This window comes from Heterodontus francisci, chromosome 7 (genome assembly GCF_036365525.1).
Source record: "Heterodontus francisci isolate sHetFra1 chromosome 7, sHetFra1.hap1, whole genome shotgun sequence".
In the NCBI taxonomy this organism is placed as follows: Eukaryota; Metazoa; Chordata; class Chondrichthyes; order Heterodontiformes; family Heterodontidae; genus Heterodontus; species Heterodontus francisci.
Genome location: NC_090377.1, coordinates 2,037,644 through 2,057,893, shown reverse-complemented (window position 1 = coordinate 2,057,893; position 20,250 = coordinate 2,037,644). Strand labels below are relative to the sequence as shown.

The 20,250-nt window shown below is 45.1% G+C and overlaps 1 protein-coding gene across 4 annotated transcripts in view; it reads left to right on the top strand.

The window, feature by feature from the left end:
• ankzf1 (ankyrin repeat and zinc finger peptidyl tRNA hydrolase 1) overlaps positions 1-20,250 on the top strand; it is a 100,841-nt gene that overhangs the window by 66,999 nt on the left and 13,592 nt on the right. For all 4 annotated transcript variants that reach the window (XM_068034702.1, XM_068034701.1, XM_068034699.1 and 1 more), the window contains 2 exons: positions 5,569-5,986; positions 10,629-10,740. In XM_068034702.1, coding sequence (XP_067890803.1) covers positions 5,569-5,986; positions 10,629-10,740 — 530 coding nt within the window. The remainder of the gene's footprint in view (positions 1-5,568; positions 5,987-10,628; positions 10,741-20,250) is intronic.

Below are 20,250 nucleotides of genomic sequence, written 5' to 3'. Positions count from 1 at the left end.
AGCACCCGGCGGAAACCCACGCGGTCACGGAGAATTTGCAAACTCCGCACAGGCAGTACCCAGAACTGGACCCGGGTCACTGGAGCTGTGAGGCTGCGGTGCTAACCACTTGCCTGGCTGAGTGTAGCTCCAACAACACGCAAACTCAACGCCATCCAGAGCCAAACAGCCCAATTGATTGGCACCCCATCCACCACCTTAAATATTCACTCCTCCCCTACTGGTGCACCGTGGCACTGTACCAACTACAAGATGCACTGCAGAAATTCACCAAGGCTTCTTTGACTGAACCTTCCAAACATGTGATCTCTACCACCTAGAAGAGCAATGACAGCAGGCACATGGAACACCACCACCTGCAAGTTCCCCTCCAAGTCACACACAGTCATCATCATTTACAGCAGTGAAGGAGGCCATTCAGCCCAGCAAGTCAGTGCAGCTCTCCACGGAGCTGTGCAGTCAGTCCACCAACTTGATCACCGTAGCACTGTCAGACTGTTTCTCTCAGATGGCCATCCAATTTCCTTTTGAAGTCATTGATCGTCTCCACTTCCACCACCCCTGTGGGCAGCGAGTTCCAGGTCATTACCCCCACTGCATATTCCCCCTGCATCTGTTGCCCAAAACCTTCAATCTGTGTCCCTAGTCCTTGTACTATTTGTTAATGGGAACGGTTTTTCCCTGTCTAACTTATCTAAGCCTGTCATAATCTTGTACACCTCTGTGAAATCTCCCCTCAATCTCCTTTGTTCTAAGGAGAACAAATCCAGCTTTTCCAGCCTAACCTTGTAATTAAAATCCCTCATCCCTGGAACCATTCTGGTAAATCTCCTCTGCACCCTCTCAAGGACTCTCTCATCCTTCCTGAAGTGTGGAGACTAGAACTGGATGCAATACTCCAGTTGGGGCCTAACCAGTGCTTTATAAAGGTTCAGCATAACTTCCCTGCTTTTGTCCTCAACGTTTCTATTTATGAAGCCCAAGATCTCATATGCTTTACTAACCACTATCTCAATATGTCCTGCCACCTTCAAAAATTGATGCACATGTACCCCAGGTCTCTCTCTTTCTGTTCTGTTTCTGTGCCATTAAGTATATATCACCTCTTCCTGTTTCTTCTGCCAAAATGCATCACCTCATTTGTCAATATTAAATTCTATCTGCCACCTGTCTACCCATTTGGGGGAGGCAGTGACATCATGGTAATGTCACTGGACTAGTAATCCAGAGCCCAGGCTAATGCTCTGGGGACATGGGTTCGAATCCCACCACAGCAGATGGTGAAATTTGAATTCAATTAATAAATCTGAAGTTAAAAGCTAGTCTAATGATGGCCATGAAACTATTGTCGATTGTTGTAAAAACCCATCTGGTTCACTAATGTCCTTTAGGGAAGGAAATCTGCTGTCCTTACCTGGTCTGGCCGACATGTGACTCCAGACCTACAGCAAAGTGGTTGACTCTTACATCCCCTCGAAATGGCCTAGCAAGACACTCAGTTCAAGGGCACTTAGGGATGGGCAACAATTGCTGGCATTGCCAGCGACCGCCACATCCCACAAATGAATTTTAAAATTCTGCTAGCCTATCTATGTCTTGTTGCAGGCACTTCACATCATCCTCACTGTTTATTACACCTCCAGGTTTGGTGTCTTTGGCAAATTTTGAGATTCTACTCTATTCCAAGATCCAAGTCATTTTTATATAACAAAAAAAAAGCAGTGGTCCCAATACTGACCTTTGGGGAACACCACTGTCTTATCATCCAGTCTGAAAAACAACCACTTACTGCGACTCACTGAGTTGAGGAGAAATGTTTTCTTTCTGAGGGTTGTGCGACTTTGGAACTCTCTGACTCAGAAGGTAGTGGAGGCGGGGTCACTGAATATTTTTAAGGCGGAGGTAGATAGATTCTTGTTAGGCAAGGGAATCAAAGGTTATCGGGGGCAGATGGGAATCTGGAATTCGAGACACAAACAGATCAGCCATGATCTTATTGAATGGCGGAACAGATTAGAGGGGCCGAATGGCCTACTTCTGCTCCTAATTTGTATGTTAGTATATTTCTGGCCTTAAGCCAAATTTTTTTACTGAAGTGGACACTAATTCCCCCTATTCCATGAGTCTCAATTTTGTTAACCAGCCTTTTATGTGGTACCTTATCAAATGCTTTCTTAAAATCCAAAAAACAACATCCACCACATTCCCTTCATCAATCTGCTCTGTTACTTCATCAAAAAATCCAATTAAATTAGTCCGGCATGATCTGCCTTTTACAAACCCATGCTGGCTATCCTTAATTAACCTCTATTAGCGAGAGGCAGCATGGTTTTGTGAAGGGGAGGTCGTGTCTCACTAACTTGATTGAGTTTTTTGAGGAAGTGATGAAGATGATTGATGAAGGAAGGGCAGTGGATGTTATCTATATGGACTTCAGTAAAGCCTTTGACAAGGTCCCTCATGGCAGATTGGTACAAAAGGTGAAGTCACACAGGATCAGAGGTGAGCTGGCAAGATGGATACAGAACTGGCTTGGTCATAGAAGACAGAGGGTAGCAGTGGAAGGGTGCTTTTCTGAATGGAGGGCTGTGACTAGTGGTGTTCTGCAGGGATCAGTGCTGGGACCTTTGTTGTTTGTAGTATATATAAATGAAATGGAGGAAAATGTAGCTGGTCTGATTAGTAAGTTTGCGGACGACACTAAGGTTGGTGGAGTTGCGGATAGTGATGAGGATTGTCAGAGGATACAGCAGGATATAGATCGGTTGGAGACTTGGGCGGAGAAATGGCAGATGGAGTTTAATCCGGACAAATGTGAGGTAATGCATTTTGGAAGGTCTAATACAGGTGGGAGGTATACAGTAAAAGGCAGAACCCTTAGGAGTATTGACAGGCAGAGAGATCTGGGCGTACAGGTCCACAGGTCACTGAAAGTGGCAACGCAGGTGGATAAGGTAGTCAAGAAGGCATACGGCATGCTTGCCTTCATCAGTCGGGGCACAGAGTATAAAAATTGGCAAGTCATGCTGCAGCTGTACAGAACCTTAGTTAGACCACACTTAGAATATTGCGTGCAATTCTGGTCGCCACACTACCAGAAGGACATGGAGGCTTTGGAAAGGGTACAGAGGAGGTTTACCAGGATGTTGCCTGGTCTGGAGGGCATTAGCTATGAGGAGAAGTTGGATAGATTCTGATTGTTTTCACTGGAATGGCAGAGGTGGAGCGGTGACATGATGGAGGTTTACAAAGTTATGAGCGGCATGGACAGAGTGGATAGTCAGAAGCTTTTTCCCAGGGTGGAAGAGTCAGTTACTAGGGGACATAGGTTTAAGGTGAGAGGGGCAAAGTTTAGAGGGGATGTGCGAGGCAAGTTCTTTACACAAAGGGTGGTGAGTGCCTGGAACTTGCTGCCGGGGGAGGTGGTGGAAGCAGGTACCATAGAGACGTTTAAGAGGCATCTTGACAAATACATGAATAGGAAGGGAATAGAGGGATACGATCTCCGGAAGTGCAGAAGGTTTTAGTTTAGGCAGGCATCAAGATCAGCGCAGGCTTGGAGGGCCGAATGGCCTGTTCCTGTGCTGTACTGTTCTTTGTTCTTGTTCTCTCCTATTGATTTTTTTCCCCAATTATTGTTTCTAAAACCTTACCCACCACTGATAAACTAACTGGCCTGTAGTTGCTAGGACTGTCCTGAAACCATTTCGGAACATAGAAACATAGGACTTAGGAGCTGGAGTAGTCCATACAGCTCTTTGTTCCTACTCCACCATTCGATAAGACTGTGGCTGATCTGGTTGTGGTCTTTCTTGAATAAGGGTGTCACATTTGCCACTCTCCAATTCTCTGGCACTTACCCCGTATCTAGGGAAGATTGGAAGATTATGGAAAGCCCATCTGCTATCTCCACTCCCACTTCCTTTCGCAACCTGGAATGCAAACCATCTGGACGGTGACTGATCTACCCTTAACATAGCCACCCTTTCTAGTACCTCCCCCTTCTCAATTTTTACCCCATCCATTTCCTCTACTCTCTCCGCTTTTCCCGATATTTTGTCCGATTCCCCTTCTTTAGTAAGCACTGATACAAGGTACTTATTAAATATATTAGCCTTGCTCTACGCCTCTAAGTATATATTACCCTCTTTATTCCTAATAGGCCATCCTGACTTGGAACTATCTCATTGTTCTTTCATTGTCCCTGGTTCAAAATCCTGGAACTCTCCCCCTAACAGCACTGTTGGTGTACCTACACCACACGGACTGCAGCGGTTCACCACCAGCTTCTCAAGGGCAATTAGGGATGGGCATTGCTTGCGACATTTGCATCCCGAGAATGAGTTTTTAAAAAACATCAAACCCTTGTCTCCTGAAAACACATCTAAGTGCACCTTTTAGCCATTTTGAGTGTTCAGTGCAGAGTTGCAGAAATCTTATTTCTCAGCTCAGTTGCCCTGTAGGTGAAAAAGCTCCACCCTAACTTTCTTCCTTCCTCTGATCATCGTCACCTTTGCCCTGTGTACTTGTGATTTGATGACAGGGAGTTCTTTGCTAGTACCAATCTATCCATTCCCTTCTTGGCCATAGGAACAGGAGCAGGCCAATCAGCCCCCATGCCTTTTCAGTCATTCAGTGAGACTGTGACTGGCCAGCTTAGCTCCATATCCTTTACCAACAAAAATTCATCAATCTCAAATTTCCAATTGATCCCCAGCATCAACAGCTTTTTGCAGGGGGGGGGGGAGTTCCATATTTCCACTCCCCTTTTTGTGAAAAACTGCTTCCTGACATCACTGCTGAATGGCCTGGCTCCTCCTTCATCTTGAACACCTCGATCAGACCATCCCTTCATCTGCAGTTGAGGGAATACAAACCTAGTCTATGCAACCTCGTCTCAGAATTTTACCCTTTTGGCTGCATCAGAATGTTAATTCCATCACTGGGAGTTTTTCTTTTGTTATAATTGTCTGAAGTTGCAGATGCGAAGCAGAGGGAAAGAAGTGAAATCTCCAACTTACATTTATACAGCAATTTTAACAAAGTAAAACTTCCCAAAGGCACTTCACAGGGGAGATTATCAAAATTGGAAAAGGAGTCACGCAACTAGATATGACAACAGATGACCATAAACTTGGTCAAAGAGGTAGGTTTTAAGGAATGTCGGGAAAGAGGAGAGATAAAAACAGAGAGGTTTAGGGAGGGAATTCCAGAGCTTAGGACCCAGGCAGCTGAAGGCACGGCCGCCAATGGTGGAATAATTAAAATCGGGGATGCTCAGGAGGCCGGAATTGGAGGAGCATCGAGATCTCGGAGGGCTGTACAGCTGGAGGAGATTACGGAGATAGACTAAGGCTATGGAGGGATTTAAAAATGGATGAGAATTTTTACATCGAGGTGTTAACCAAGAGCCAGTGTACGTCAGCAAGCACAGGGCTGATGGGTGAATGGGACTTGGTGCGAGTTAGAGTATGGGCTGCTGAGTTTTGGCTGAGCTCAAGTTTAGAGGATAGAATGTGGGAGGCTAATCAGGGGTTGGAATAACAATAAAGGCCTTGTGTTTTCCAGAGAGTGAGCATTATCGAGTGAAGAATGAACTGTACACTGTGTGTAAGACTGGAAATGTAGAGCGTCTGCAGGAGTTATTGTGCGGTGTGCTCCCACTTAACATACAGCAAGACTGCTCCAACCAGACTGACTCTTCCAATCAGGTGGCCGAGAGCACAAAGAAAACTGACCAGGAGCATCGATCGGAGACCTGCAGGCAAATGAAAGACGGCGAGCCGAGAATAGAGCGTCATACTCCAGGTGGACTCACTGCTGGGTCCCCAGGGAAGGACAGCTCAGGATCTGCAGTGGTGACAACGGCTATGTTGTGTGAGACACTGGATGAGGCAGGGTCCACCCTTCTACATGTGGCAGCAGCTGCTGCCCAGCGAGCTGTCCTCCGTCTGCTCATGGATTCAGGCTCTGATCCTGCCATCAGGTGAGGCTGCTGCTGATATGGGCGAAACCTTTACAGGCCCCAGCAGGAATATTGTGTCCCATTCTGGGCATCACACTTCAGGAAAAATGTCAGACCTTGGAGAGGGTACTTTGTGAGGAGAATAGTGACAGACTTCAAGAGGACATAGGCAGGTGAATGGGTGGACAGGTGACTGATGAAATTTAATGCAGAGAAGTGTGAAGTGCTGCATTTTGATAGGAAGAATGAGGAGAGGCAATATTAAACCAAGGGTACAATTTTAAAGGGGGTTCCGGAGAAAAGGGACTTGGGGGTATATGTGCACAAATTGTTGAAGGTGACAGGGCATGTTGGGAAAGTGGTTAAAAAGGCAGACGGAATCCTGAGCTTTATAAATAAAGGCATTGAGTACAAAAGCAAGGAAGTTATGATGGTGGGTAATGCATTTGGGGAGGGCAAACAAAGCAAGGGAAGACACAATAAATGGAAGATTATTGAGAGGGGTAGAAGAAGTGAGAGACCTTGGAGTGCATGTCCACAGGTCCCTTAAGGTGGCAGGACAGGTAAATAGAGTGGTGAAGAAGGCATATGGAATGCTTTCCTTTATTGACCAAGATAGAGAATACAAAAGCATGGATGTAATGCTGGAACTGTATAAAATGCTGGTGAGGCCACAGCTGGAGTACTGCGTACAGTTCTGGTCACCACATTACAGAAGGACATAATTACTCTGGAGAGAGTAGAGAGTAGAGAGGAGATTTACCAGAATGTTGCCAGGGCTTGAAAATTGCAGCTATGAGGAAAGATTCGATCGGCTCGTTTTGTTTTCCTTTGAACAGAGGAGGCTGAGGGGCGACTTTATGGAGGTGTACAAAATTATGAGCGACCTAGATAGAGTTCAGGAGAAGGACCTGGTTCCCCTAGCAGAGAGGTCAATTACCAGAGGGCAGAGATTGAAGGTGATTGGTAAAAGGATTAGAGGGGACATGAGGAAAAACATTTTCACCCAGAGGGTGGTGGGTGTTTGGGATTCACTGCCCGGATCGGTGGTGGAGACAGAAACCCTCAACTCTTTTAACAGGTACCTGGGCATGCACCTGAAGGGCTGTAACCTGCAAGGCTACGGACCAGGTGCTGGAAGGTGGGATTAGATTGGGGGGCTAGTTTTTTCAGCCAGTGCAGACACGACGGGCTGAATGGCGTCCTTCTGTGCCGTAACTTTTCTATGATTCTGTGGAACCTGTCTAAAACTGGTTTGGCCTCAACTGGAATATTGTGTCCAATTCGGGCACCAGACCTGAGGAAGGACGTGAAGGCTTCAGAGAAGATGCAAGAAAGATTTACGAGAATGATTCCAAGGATGAGGGACTTCAGTTACGTGGATAGATTGGAGAAGCTGGGGCTGTTCACCTGAAAAAGAAGATTGCAAGGAGGTTTGATAGAGTTGTTCAAAATCATGGATCCAGACTAAACAGATAAATTATTCCCAATGGCTAAATGGACAAAAATCCGAGAACACTGATTTAAGGCATTGACAAAAGAGCCTAAGGTGATATGAGGGAAAACGTTTTTCCAGAGCGAGAGATTGGGATCTGGAATGCACTGTCTGAGAGTGTGGTGGAGGCAGGTTCAGTGAGTGTTTAGGAACTGGAATGCACTGTCTGATAGTGTGGTGGAGGCAGGTTCAGTGAGTGTTTAGGATCTGGAATGCACTGTCTGAGAGTGTGGTGGAGGCAGGTTCAGTGAGTGTTTAGGATCTGGAATGCACTGTCTGAGAGTGTGGTGGAGGCAGGTTCAGTGAGTGCTTAGGATCTGGAATGCACTGTCTGAGAGTGTGGTGGAGGCAGGTTCAGTGAGTGTTTAGGATCTGGAATGCACTGTCTGAGAGTGTGGTGGAGGCAGCTTCATGGCTTTTAGAAGGGGAATTGGATAGTTTTCTGGAGACAAAATTTGCAGGGCTCTGGTGAAAAGGTGGGAGAGTGGGACTAGATGAGCTGCTCTTGCAGAGAACCAGCACAGACATGATGGTCAGAATGGCCTTCTGTGCTGTAACCATTCCATGACTCTGCAGATTTACTAGAATGGTACCAGGGATAAGGGATTTCCATCAATGTGGAGAGACTGGAGAAGATGGGATTGTTCTCCTTAGAGCAGAGAATGTTAAGGGGAGAATTGATAGAACTGTTGAAAATAATTTGATAGAGTAAATAAGGAGAAACTGTTTGCAGTGGCAGGAGGGTTGGTAACCAGAGGGACACAGATTTCAGGAGATTGGCAAACGATCCAGAGGAGAGATGAGAAATTTTTTGCAGTAACTTTCAAAAGGAAATTGGATCAGTACCTAAAGTGAATAAATTTGCAGGGCTGTGAGGAAAGTGCAGTGGGAGTGGGACTAATTTTATAGCTCAATGGGTCAAATAGCCTCCTGTGCTGTATCATTATATGCTGAATGACACACAAACAGCCTGATGGTTTGCCAGTGTAGTACAGAAGGTCCCAGCCCAATCTGCCTGTGTGGTCACTGAGTGTTGGAACAGGGGCTTCACAGGAGCCCAGTGCCTCACCCTCAGACCTTCTTTGTATGAGTCCTGACACTTGGGACCTGGACAAACAGGTCAGTTTGCAAATTCCTATTGGCTCAGCTCAGACTTCTATCTGATTCAGAAGCTTTTTGGTTCATGCCCCATTCCACAGACATGACCACAAGATCCAGCCGATACCCCAGTGCAAAAGGGCAGTACTGAGGGAGCGCTGCACTGCTGTCGGAGGGTCAGTACTGAGTCACAACTGCAGTGTCGGAGGGTCAGTACTGAGGGAGTGCTGCACTGTCGGAGGGTCAATACTGAGGGGGCGCCGCACTGTCGGGGGGTCAGTACTGAGGGAGCGCCGCACTGTCGGGGGGTCAGTACTGAGGGAGCGCCGCACTGTCGGGGGGTCAGTACTGAGGGAGCGCCGCACTGTCGGGGGGTCAGTACTGAGGGAGCGCCGCACTGTCGGAGGATCAGTACTGAGGGAGTGCCGCACTGTCGGAGGGTCAGTACTGAGGGAGTGCCGCACTGAAGAAGTGCCGCATTGTCGGAGGGTCAGGACTGAGGGAACGCTGCACTGTTGGAGGGTCAGTACTGAGGGAGTGCTGCACTGTTGGAGGGTCAGTACTGAGGGAGTGCTGCACTGTTGGAGGGTCAGTACTGAGGCACGACTGCACTGTCGGAGGGTCAGTACTGAGGGAGTGCCGCACTGTCGGAGGGTCAGTACTGAGGGAGTGCCGCACTGAAGAAGTGCCGCACTGTCGGAGGGTCAGTACTGAGGGAGTGCTGCACTGTCGGAGGGTCAGTACTGAGGGAGTGCTGCACTGTCGGAGGATCAGTACTGAGGGAGTGCCGCACTGTCGGAGGGTCAGTACTGAGGGAGTGCCGCACTGTCGGAAGGTCGGTACAGAGGGAGTGCCGCACTGTCGGAGGGTCGGTACAGAGGGAGTGCCGCACTGTCGGAGGGTCGGTACAGAGGGAGTGCCGCACTGTCGGAGGGTCGGTACAGAGGGAGTGCCGCACTGTCGGAGGGTCGGTACAGAGGGAGTGCCGCACTGTCGGAGGGTCGGTACAGAGGGAGTGCCGCACTGTCGGAGGGTCGGTACAGAGGGAGTGCCGCACTGTCGGAGGGTCGGTACAGAGGGAGTGCCGCACTGTCGGAGGGTCAGTACAGAGGGGGTGCCGCACTGTCTTAGGGTCAGTACAGAGGGAGTGCTGCACTGTCGGAGGGTCAGTACTGAGGCACGACTGCACTGTCGGAGGGTCAGTACTTGAGGGAGTGCTGCACTGTTGGAGGGTCAGTACTGAGGCACGACTGCACTGTCGGAGGGTCAGTACTTGAGGGAGTGCCGCACGATCGGAGGGTCAGTACTGAGGGAACGCTGCACTGTCGGAGGGTCAGTACTGAGGGAGTGCCGCACTGTCGGAGGATCAGTACTGAGGGAGTGCCGCACTGTCGGAGGGTCAGTAGTGAGGGAGTGCCGCACTGAAGAAGTGCCGCACTGTCGGAGGGTCAGTACTGAGGGAGTGCTGCACTGTCGGAGGGTCAGTACTGAGGGAGTGCTGCACTGTCGGAGGGTCAGTACTGAGGGAGTGCCGCACTGTCCGAGGGTCAGTACTGAGGGAGTGCCGCACTGTCGGAGGGTCAGTACTGAGGGAGTGCCGCACTGTCGGAGGGTCAGTACTGAGGGAGTGCCGCACTGTCGGAGGGTCAGTACTGAGGGAGTGCCGCACTGTCGGAGGGTCAGTACTGAGGGAGTGCCGCACTGTCGGAGGGTCAGTACTGAGGGAGTGCCGCACTGTCGGAGGGTCAGTACTGAGGGAGTGCCGCACTGTCGGAGGGTCAGTACTGAGGGAGTGCCGCACTGTCGGAGGGTCAGTACTGAGGGAGTGCCGCACTGTCGGAGGGTCAGTACTGAGGGAGTGCTGCACTGTCCGAGGGTCAGTACTGAGGGAGTGCTGCACTGTCGGAGGGTCAGTACTGAGGGAGTGCTGCACTGTCGGAGGGTCAGTACTGAGGGAGTGCTGCACTGTCGGAGGGTCAGTACTGAGGGAGTGCTGCACTGTCGGAGGGTCAATACTGAGGTGGGGGGGGGGTCTCTGTCAGTGTGTGCTTACCCGTGTGTTTTTTATAGGGATAAACGGGGTAGGCCTGCTTATGCTGTTTCTGCTAACAAGGAGACGAGGAATGAGTTTCGCAGGTACATGGCAGACCACCCAGGGAAGTACAACTACACAAAAGCACAGGTAAATGTAAAGCAGCAGTTAACCCTAGGTAACAGGTATTCACCCTTGGACTGTGTTACATCACCAGAGCACTGTGTGGGGAAAGGAGAGGCAGTCAGTGCATTGTATGCAGGCCAACAAGTGGGGCAAGGCCCTGCAGTGGGGGGAGGGAGAAAAGAAGGAGGGGAGAGTGTGTCCTGTCAGTAGGAATAGAGCAAGCAAGGGCAGCCTAATAGTGCTGGAGGGTGTAATGTACCCAGTAGGTGTGTTATACAGGACGGGTGTACACAGTAACTGTTTTATACAGTGGGGTATGCACTAACTGTTGTACAGTGGGGTATGCACTGTAACTGTACAGTGGGGTATGCACTGTAACTGTACAGTGGGGTATGCACTGTCACTGTAGTACAGTGGGGTATGCACTGTCACTGTAGTACAGTGGGGTATGCACTGTCACTGTAGTACAGTGGGGTATGCACTGTCACTGTAGTACAGTGGGGTATGCACTGTCACTCTACAGTGGGGTATGCACTGTCACTCTACAGTGGGGTATGCACTGTAACTGTACAGTGGGGTATGCACTGTAACTGTACAGTGGGGTATGCACTGTAACTGTACAGTGGGGTATGCACTGTAACTGTACAGTGGGGTATGCACTGTAACTGTACAGTGGGGTATGCACTGTCACTGTAGTACAGTGGGGTATGCACTGTCACTGTAGTACAGTGGGGTATGCACTGTCACTGTAGTACAGTGGGGTATGCACTGTCACTGTAGTACAGTGGGGTATGCACTGTCACTCTACAGTGGGGTATGCACTGTCACTCTACAGTGGGGTATGCACTGTCACTCTACAGTGGGGTATGCACTGTCACTCTACAGTGGGGTATGCACTGTAACTCTACAGTGGGGTATGCACTGTAACTCTACAGTGGGGTATGCACTGTAACTCTACAGTGGGGTATGCACTGTAACTCTACAGTGGGGTATGCACTGTAACTCTACAGTGGGGTATGCACTGTACATGTACAGTGGGGTATGCACTGTACATGTACAGTGGGGTATGCACTGTAACTGATACTATAGAGTGGGTATGCACATGCACGAACCTATACAGTGGAGTGTGCACTGTAACTGTTGTACAGTGGGGTATGCCCTGTAACTGTACAGTGGGGTATGCACTGCAGCTGTTATCTTACAGGGGAGTATACACTAACTTTACAAGGGGGTATACACTGTAACTGTTATCTTACAGGGGAGTATACACTAACTTTACAAGGGGGTATACACTGTAACTGTTATTATACAGTGGGGTATACACTAACTTATTTTACAGGGGGGCATGCACTGTTATTTTACAGGGGGGTATACACTAACTGTTATTTTACAGGGAGTATATGCTGTAACCTTACAAGGGGGTATACATTGTAACTTTACAGGCGGTATACACTAACTTATTTTGCAGTGGGGTATACACTGTAACTGTTATTTTACAGGGGGGTATACACTTATTTTGCAGCGGGGTATACAATAACTTATTTAACGGGGGTATACACTAACTGTTATTTTTGCAGTGGTGTATACACTGAAACTGTTATTTTACAGGGGGTATACACTAAACTGTTATTTTACAAGGGGTATACACTAACTTATTTTGCAGTGGGGTATACACTGTAACTGTTATTTTACAGGGGGGTATACACTAACTGTTATTTTACAGGGGGGTATACACTAACTGTTATTTTACAGGGGGGTATACACTGTAACTGTTATTTTACAGGGGGGTATACACTGTAACTGTTATTTTACAGGGGGGTATACACTGAAACTGTTATTTTACAGGGGGTATACACTGTAACTTTACAATGGGGTATACACTGTAACTTATTTTACAAGGGGTATACACTAACTTATTTTGCAGTGGGGTATACACTGTAACTGTTATTTTTGCAGTGATGTATACACGAACTGTTATTTTACAGCGGGGTATACACTAACTTATTTTGCAGCGGGGTATACACTGTAACTGTTATTTTGCAGTGGGGTGTACACTGTAACTGTTATTTTTGCAGTGATGTATACACGAACTGTTATTTTACAGCGGGGTATACACTGTAACTTTACAATGGGGTATACACTGTAACTGTTATTTTACAAGGGGTATACAGTGTAACTGTTATTTTGCAGTGGGGTATACACAGTAACTGTTATTTTGCAGTGGGGTATACACAGTAACTGTTATTTTACAGCGGGGTATATACTAACTTATTTTGCAGCGGGGTATACACTAACTTATTTTACAGCGGGGTATACGCTGTAGCTGTTATTTCTGCAGTGGGGTATACACTGTAACTGTTATTTTGCAGTGGGGTATACGCTAAACAGTTATTTTGCAGTGGGTTAGACACTGTAACTGTTATTTTGCAGTGGGGTATACACTAACTGTTATTCTGCAGTAGGGTATACACTGAAACTGTTATTTTACAGGGGTATACACTGTAACTGTTATTTTGCAGTGGGGTATACACTGAAACTGTTATTTTACAGTGGGGTATACACTGTAACTGTTATTTTACAGGGGGTATACACTGAAACTGTTATTTTACAGGGGGTATACACTAACTTTACAATGGGGTATACACTGTAACTGTTATTTTGCAGTGGGGTATACACTATAACTGTTATTTTGCAGTGGGGTATACACTAACTTATTTTGCAGTGGGGTATACACTGTAACTGTTATTTCTGCAGTGGTGTATACACTAACTATTATTATACAGTGGAGTATGCACTGTAACTGTTATTCAGGGCGGGGTATACACTAACTGTTATACAGTGGGGTATACACTAACTGTTATTTTGCAGTAGGGTATACACTGAAACTGTTATTTTACAGGGGTATACACTGTAACTGTTATTTTACAGGGATATACACTAACTGTTATTTTACAATGGGGTATACACTGTAACTGTTATTTTACAATGGGGTATACACTGTAACTGTTATTTTGCAGTGGGGTATACACTAACTTATTTTGCAGTGGGGTATACACTGTAACTGTTATTTCTGCAGTGGTGTATACACTAACTATTATTATACAGTGGAGTATGCACTGTAACTGTTATTCGGGGGGGGTATACACTAACTGTTATTCAGGGGGGTATACGCTAACTGTTATTCAGGGGGGTATACCCTAACTGTTATTCAGGTGGGTATACACTAACTGTTATTCAGGGGGGTATACACTAACTGTTATTCAGGTGGGTATACACTAACTGTTATTCAGGGGGTATACACTAACTGTTATTCGGGGGGGTATACCCTAACTGTTATTCGGGGGGTATACACTAACTGTTATTCAGGGGGGTATACCCTAACTGTTATTCAGGGGGGTATACCCTAACTGTTATTCAGGTGGGTATACACTAACTGTTATTCGGGGGGGTATACACTAACTGTTATTCGGGGGGGTATACCCTAACTGTTATTCGGGGGGTATACACTAACTGTTATTCAGGGGGGTATACCCTAACTGTTATTCAGGTGGGTATACACTAACTGTTATTCGGGGGGTATACACTAACTGTTATTCAGGTGGGTATACACTAACTGTTATTCAGGGGGGTATACCCTAACTGTTATTCAGGTGGGTATACACTAACTGTTATTCGGGGGGTATACACTAACTGTTATTCAGGTGGGTATACACTAACTGTTATTCAGGGGGGTATACCCTAACTGTTATTCAGGTGGGTATACACTAACTGTTATTCGGGGGGTATACACTAACTGTTATTCAGGGGGGTATACCCTAACTGTTATTCAGGTGGGTATACCCTAACTGTTATTCAGGTGGGTATACACTAACTGTTATTCAGGGGGGTATACCCTAACTGTTATTCAGGGGGGTATACACTAACTGTTATTCAGGGGGGTATACACTAACTGTTATTCAGGGGGGTATACCCTAACTGTTATTCAGGGGGGTATACACTAACTGTTATTCAGGGGGGTATACACTAACTGTTATTCAGGGGGCATGCACTAACTTATTTAGCGGGGGTAGACACTGTAACTGTTATTTTACAGGGGGGTATACACTGACTGTTATCTTACAGGGAGTATACGCTGTAACCTTACAAGGGAGTATACACTAACTTATTTTACAAGGGAGTTATACACTAACTATCTTTACAGGGGGGTGTACATTGTAACTGTTATTTTACAGGGGGGTATACTCTGTAACTTTACAATGGGGGATACACTGAAACTGTTATTTTACAGGGGGGTATGCACTGTAACTGTTATTTTACAATGGGGTATACACTGTAACTGTTATTTTGCAGTGGGATATACACTGTAACTGTTATTTTGCAGTGGGGTATACACTGTAACTGTCATTTTGCAGTAGGGTATACACTGTAACTGTTATTTTGCAGTGGGGTATACACTGTAACTGTTATTTTGCAGTGGGGTATACACTGTAACTGTTATTTTGCAGTGGGGTATACACTGTAACTGTTATTTTGCAGTGGGGTATACACTGTAACTGTTATTTTACAGTGGGGTATACATTAACTGTTATTTTGCAGTGGGGTATACACTGTAACTGTTATTTCTGCAGTGGTGTATACACTGTAACTGTTATTTTGCAGTGGGGTATACACTAACTGTTATTTTACAATGGGGTATGCACTGTAACTGTTATTTCTGCAGTGGTGTATACACTGTAACTGTTATTTTGCAGTGGGGTATACACTAACTTATTTTACAGGGGGTGTACACTGTTCTGTTACTTTACAGGGGGGTATGCACTGTAACTGTTATTTTACAGGGGGTATACACTGTAACTGTTATTTCTGCAGTGGGGTATACACTGTAACTGTTATTTTACAGGGGGTATACACTGTAACTGTTATTTCTGCAGTGGGGTACACACTGTAACTGTTATTTTACAGGGGGTATACACTGTAACTGTTATTTCTGCAGTGGGGTATACACTGTAACTGTTATTTTACAGGGGGTATACACTGTAACTGTTATTTTACAGGGGGTATACACTGTAACTGTTATTTTACAGGGGGTATACACTGTAATTGTTATTTTACAGGGGGTTATACACTGTAACTGTTATTTTGCAGTGGGGTATACGCTGTAACTGTTATTTTGCAGTGGTGTATACACTAACTGTTATTTTACAATGGGGTATACACTGTAACTGTTACTTTACAAGGGGGTATGCACTGTAACTGTTATTTTGCAGTGGGGTATACACTGTAACTGTTATTTTACAGGGGGTATACACTAACTGTTACTTTACAGGGGGGTATACACTAACTGTTATTTTACAATGGGGTATACACTAATTGATATTTTACACGGGGTATACACTAACTGTTATTTTGCAGTGGGGTATACACTGTAACTGTTATTTTACACGGGGTATACACTAACTGTTATTTTACAGGGGGGTATACATTGTAACTGTTATTTTACAATGGGGTATACACTGTAACTGTTATTTTGCAGTAGGGTATACACTGTAACTGTTATTTTGCAGTGGGGTATACACTGTAATTGTTATTTTACAGGGGGTATACACTAACTGTTATTTTGCAGTGGGGTATACACTGTAACTGTTATTTTGCAGTGGGGTATACACTGTAACTGTTATTTTGCAGTGGGGTATACACTGTAACTGTTATTTTGCAGTGGGGTATACACTGTAACTGTTATTTTGCAGTGGGGTATACACTGTAATTGTTATTTTGCAGTGGGGTATACACTAACTGTTATTTTGCAGTGGGGTATACACTGTAACTGTTATTTTACAGTGGGGTATACACTGTAACTGTTATTTTGCAGTGGGGTATACACTGTAACTGTTATTTTGAAGTGGGGTATACACTGTAACTGTTTTACAATGGGGTATACACTGTAATTGTTATTTTGCAGTGGGGTATACACTGTAACTGTTATTTTGCAGTGGGGTATACACTAACTGTTATTTTACAATGGGGTATACACTGTAATTGTTATTTTACAGGGGGGTATACACTGTAACTGTTATTTTACAATGGGGTATACACTGTAACTGTTATTTTGCAGTGGGGTATACACTAACTGTTATTTTGCAGTAGGGTATACACTGTAACTGTTATTTTACATGAGGTATACACTGTAATTGTTATTTTACAGGGGGGTATACACTGTAACTGTTATTTTGCAGTGGGGTATACACTGTAACTGTTATTTTGCAGTGGGGTATACACTAACTGTTATTTTACAATGGGGTATACACTGTAATTGTTATTTTGCAGTGGGGTATACACTGTAACTGTTATTTTGCAGTGGGGTATACACTGTAACTGTTATTTTGCAGTGGGGTATACACTGTAACTGTTATTTTGCAGTAGGGTATACACTAACTGTTATTTTACAGGGGGGTATACACTGTAACTGTTATTTTGCAGTGGGGTATACACTGTAACTGTTATTTTGCAGTAGGGTATACACTAACTGTTATTTTGCAGTGGGGTATACACTGTAACTGTTATTTTGCAGTAGGGTATACACTAACTGTTATTTTACAGGGGGGTATACACTGTAACTGTTATTTTGCAGTGGGGTATACACTGTAACTGTTATTTTACACGGGGTATACACTAACTGTTATTTTACAGGGGGGTATACACTGTAACTTATTTTGCAGGGGCCTATAAATTGTAAAAAGTTGAGGCCCCAGCACAGATCCCTGTGGCACACCACTCGTTACATCTTGTCAACCAGAAAATGTCCCATTTATGCCTACTCTCTGTTTCTATCCATGCCAATATGTTACACCCTACACCATGAGCTTTTATTTTCCGCAATAACCTTTGATGTGGCACCTTAATAATGAAGTCCATCAGGACCCAGGGACTTGTCAGCCCGCAGCTCCAACAATTTGTTCAGTACCACTTCCTGGTGATTGTAATTTTCTCGAGTACCTCCCTCCCTTCCATTTCCTGTTTTAAAGCTAATACTTGTTACTTGTATCCTCAATAGTGAAGACTGATGCAAAATACCTGTTCTATTCATTTGACATCTCTTTATTATCCATTATTAATTCCCCAGACTCACTTTCTATAGGACCAATGTTCACTTTGTTAACTTTTCTTTTTTAAATATCTATAGAAACTCTTGGTATCTGTCTTTATATTTCTCAGCAGTTTTCTTTCATACTCTAATTTTTCCCTCCATATTAATCATTTAGTCGTTTCCTACTGGGTTTTATATTCTGTCCAATCTTCTGACCTGTCTCCCATCTTTGTGCAATTATATGCATTTTCTTTAAGTTTGAAACTATCTTGAACTATACAAGAGAGCTGGGTTTATACAGTAACTGTTATTATGCAGAGGAGGGGGTTTTACACTAACTTATACAGGGTAGGGGGAAATACACTAACTTATTATACAGGGGGGGGGGTATAAACTGCAACTTTTATTACACAGGGGAGTGTGGTATAGACTGTTATCATACAGAGGAGGGGGGTTTACACTAACATTATACATGGGAGGGGGTGTACACTGTAACTGTATAATTAGAGGGGAGTGAGGTATACACTAACCGTTATTGTACTGGGGAGAGGGGTATACACTGCAAATATTATACGGGGAGGGGGTATACACTAACCGTTATTGTACTGGGGAGAGGGGTATACACTGCAAATATTATACGGGGAGGGGGTATACACTAACCGTTATTGTACTGGGGAGAGGGGTATACACTGCAAATATTATACAGGAGAGGGGGTATACACAGTTATGCAGGGAGTGGGTTATACAGTAAGTGTTCTTATACAGGGGAAGGGGGGGGTATACACTGTAAATGTTATACGGGGAAGGGGTATAGACTAACTGTTATTTTGCAGGGGAGGGGGTAATGCACTGTAACTGTTACTAAACAGTGTGGTATACACTAACTTATTATACAGGTTATGTACAGTAACTGTTATTACAGGGGGTATACAGTAACTGTTAGATGGGAGGGGGTATACACTGTAACCTACACAGGGGAGGGGCTTATACACCATCAGTCTTATAGGATGGGGTGTACACTAACTCTTGTACAGGGGAGGGAGTATATACTGTAACTGTTAATATACAGGGGCTGGGGTATGCACTAAATTATGAAGGGAAGGGGGTAGACATTGTAACTGTTATTATATAGGGGAGTCATCGTCTTCTTTGGGCCTCCTTATCTCGAGAGACAATGGATACGCGCCTGGAGGTGGAGTGGGTATTCACTAACTGTTATGCAGGAGAGGGGATATACACTAACGGTTATTATACAGGGGGTATATACAGTGTGTTATTACACGGAAGGGTGTATACACTGTAACCTATAAAGGGGAGGGGCTTATACACTATCACTTATTATGGGATGGGCTGTACACTAACTGCTATATAGGGGAGGGGTTTTTTGCACTATTACTGTGTTATTATAGGGTGGGGTATACACTGCTATACAAGGGAGGGGGGTATACCCTGTAACTGTTGTTATACAGGGAAGGGAGTATACAATAACTGTTAGTATACAGGGGAGGGTGGGTATACACTAACTTATTAGACAGAGAAGGCAGTATATAATGTAATGTTGTTATTCAGGGGTGGGACAATTAGACTAACTGTATTATAGAAGAACACAAGAAATAGGAGCAGGAGTAGACCATTCGGCCCATCGAAACTGCTCTGCCATTCAATACGATCATGGCTGATCTTGGGCTTCAATTCCACTTTCCTGCCCACTCCCCATATCCCTTCATTCCCTGAGAGACCAAAAATCTATCTATCCCAGCCTGAAATATATTCAATGATGAAGCATCCACAACCCTCTGGGTAGAGAATTCCAAAGATTCACAACCCTTTGAGTGAAGTAATTTCTCCTCATCTCAGTCCTGAATGATCGGCCCCTTATCCTGAGACTGTGTCCCCGTGTTCTAGATTCCCCGACCAGTGGGAACAATCTCTCAGCTTCTATCCTATCAAACCCTTTCAGAATCTTGTATGTCTCAATTCGATCACCTCTCATTCTTCTAAACTCCAGAGAATATCGACCCAATTTACTCAGCCTCTCATCATAGAACAACCCCCTCATCCCAGGGACCAATTTAGTAAATCTTCACTGCACTGCCTCCAGTGCAAGTATATCCTTTCTTAAATGTAGAGACCAAAACTGCACACAGTATTCCAGGTGCAGTCTCACCAAAGCCCTGTACAATTTTAGTAAGACTTCTTTATTCCTGTACTCCAATCCCCTTGCAATAAAGACCAACATGCCATTTGCCTTCCTAATAGCCTGCTGTACCTGCATGTTAACTTTGTGTGTTCCTTGCACGAGTATCTCCAAGTCTCTCTGAACATCAACACTTACCAGTTTCACACCTATTTAAAAACTATTCGGCTTTTCTATTTTTACGACCAAAATGAACAATTTCACACTTCCCTACATTATACTCCATTTACCATCTTGTTGCTCACTCACTTAA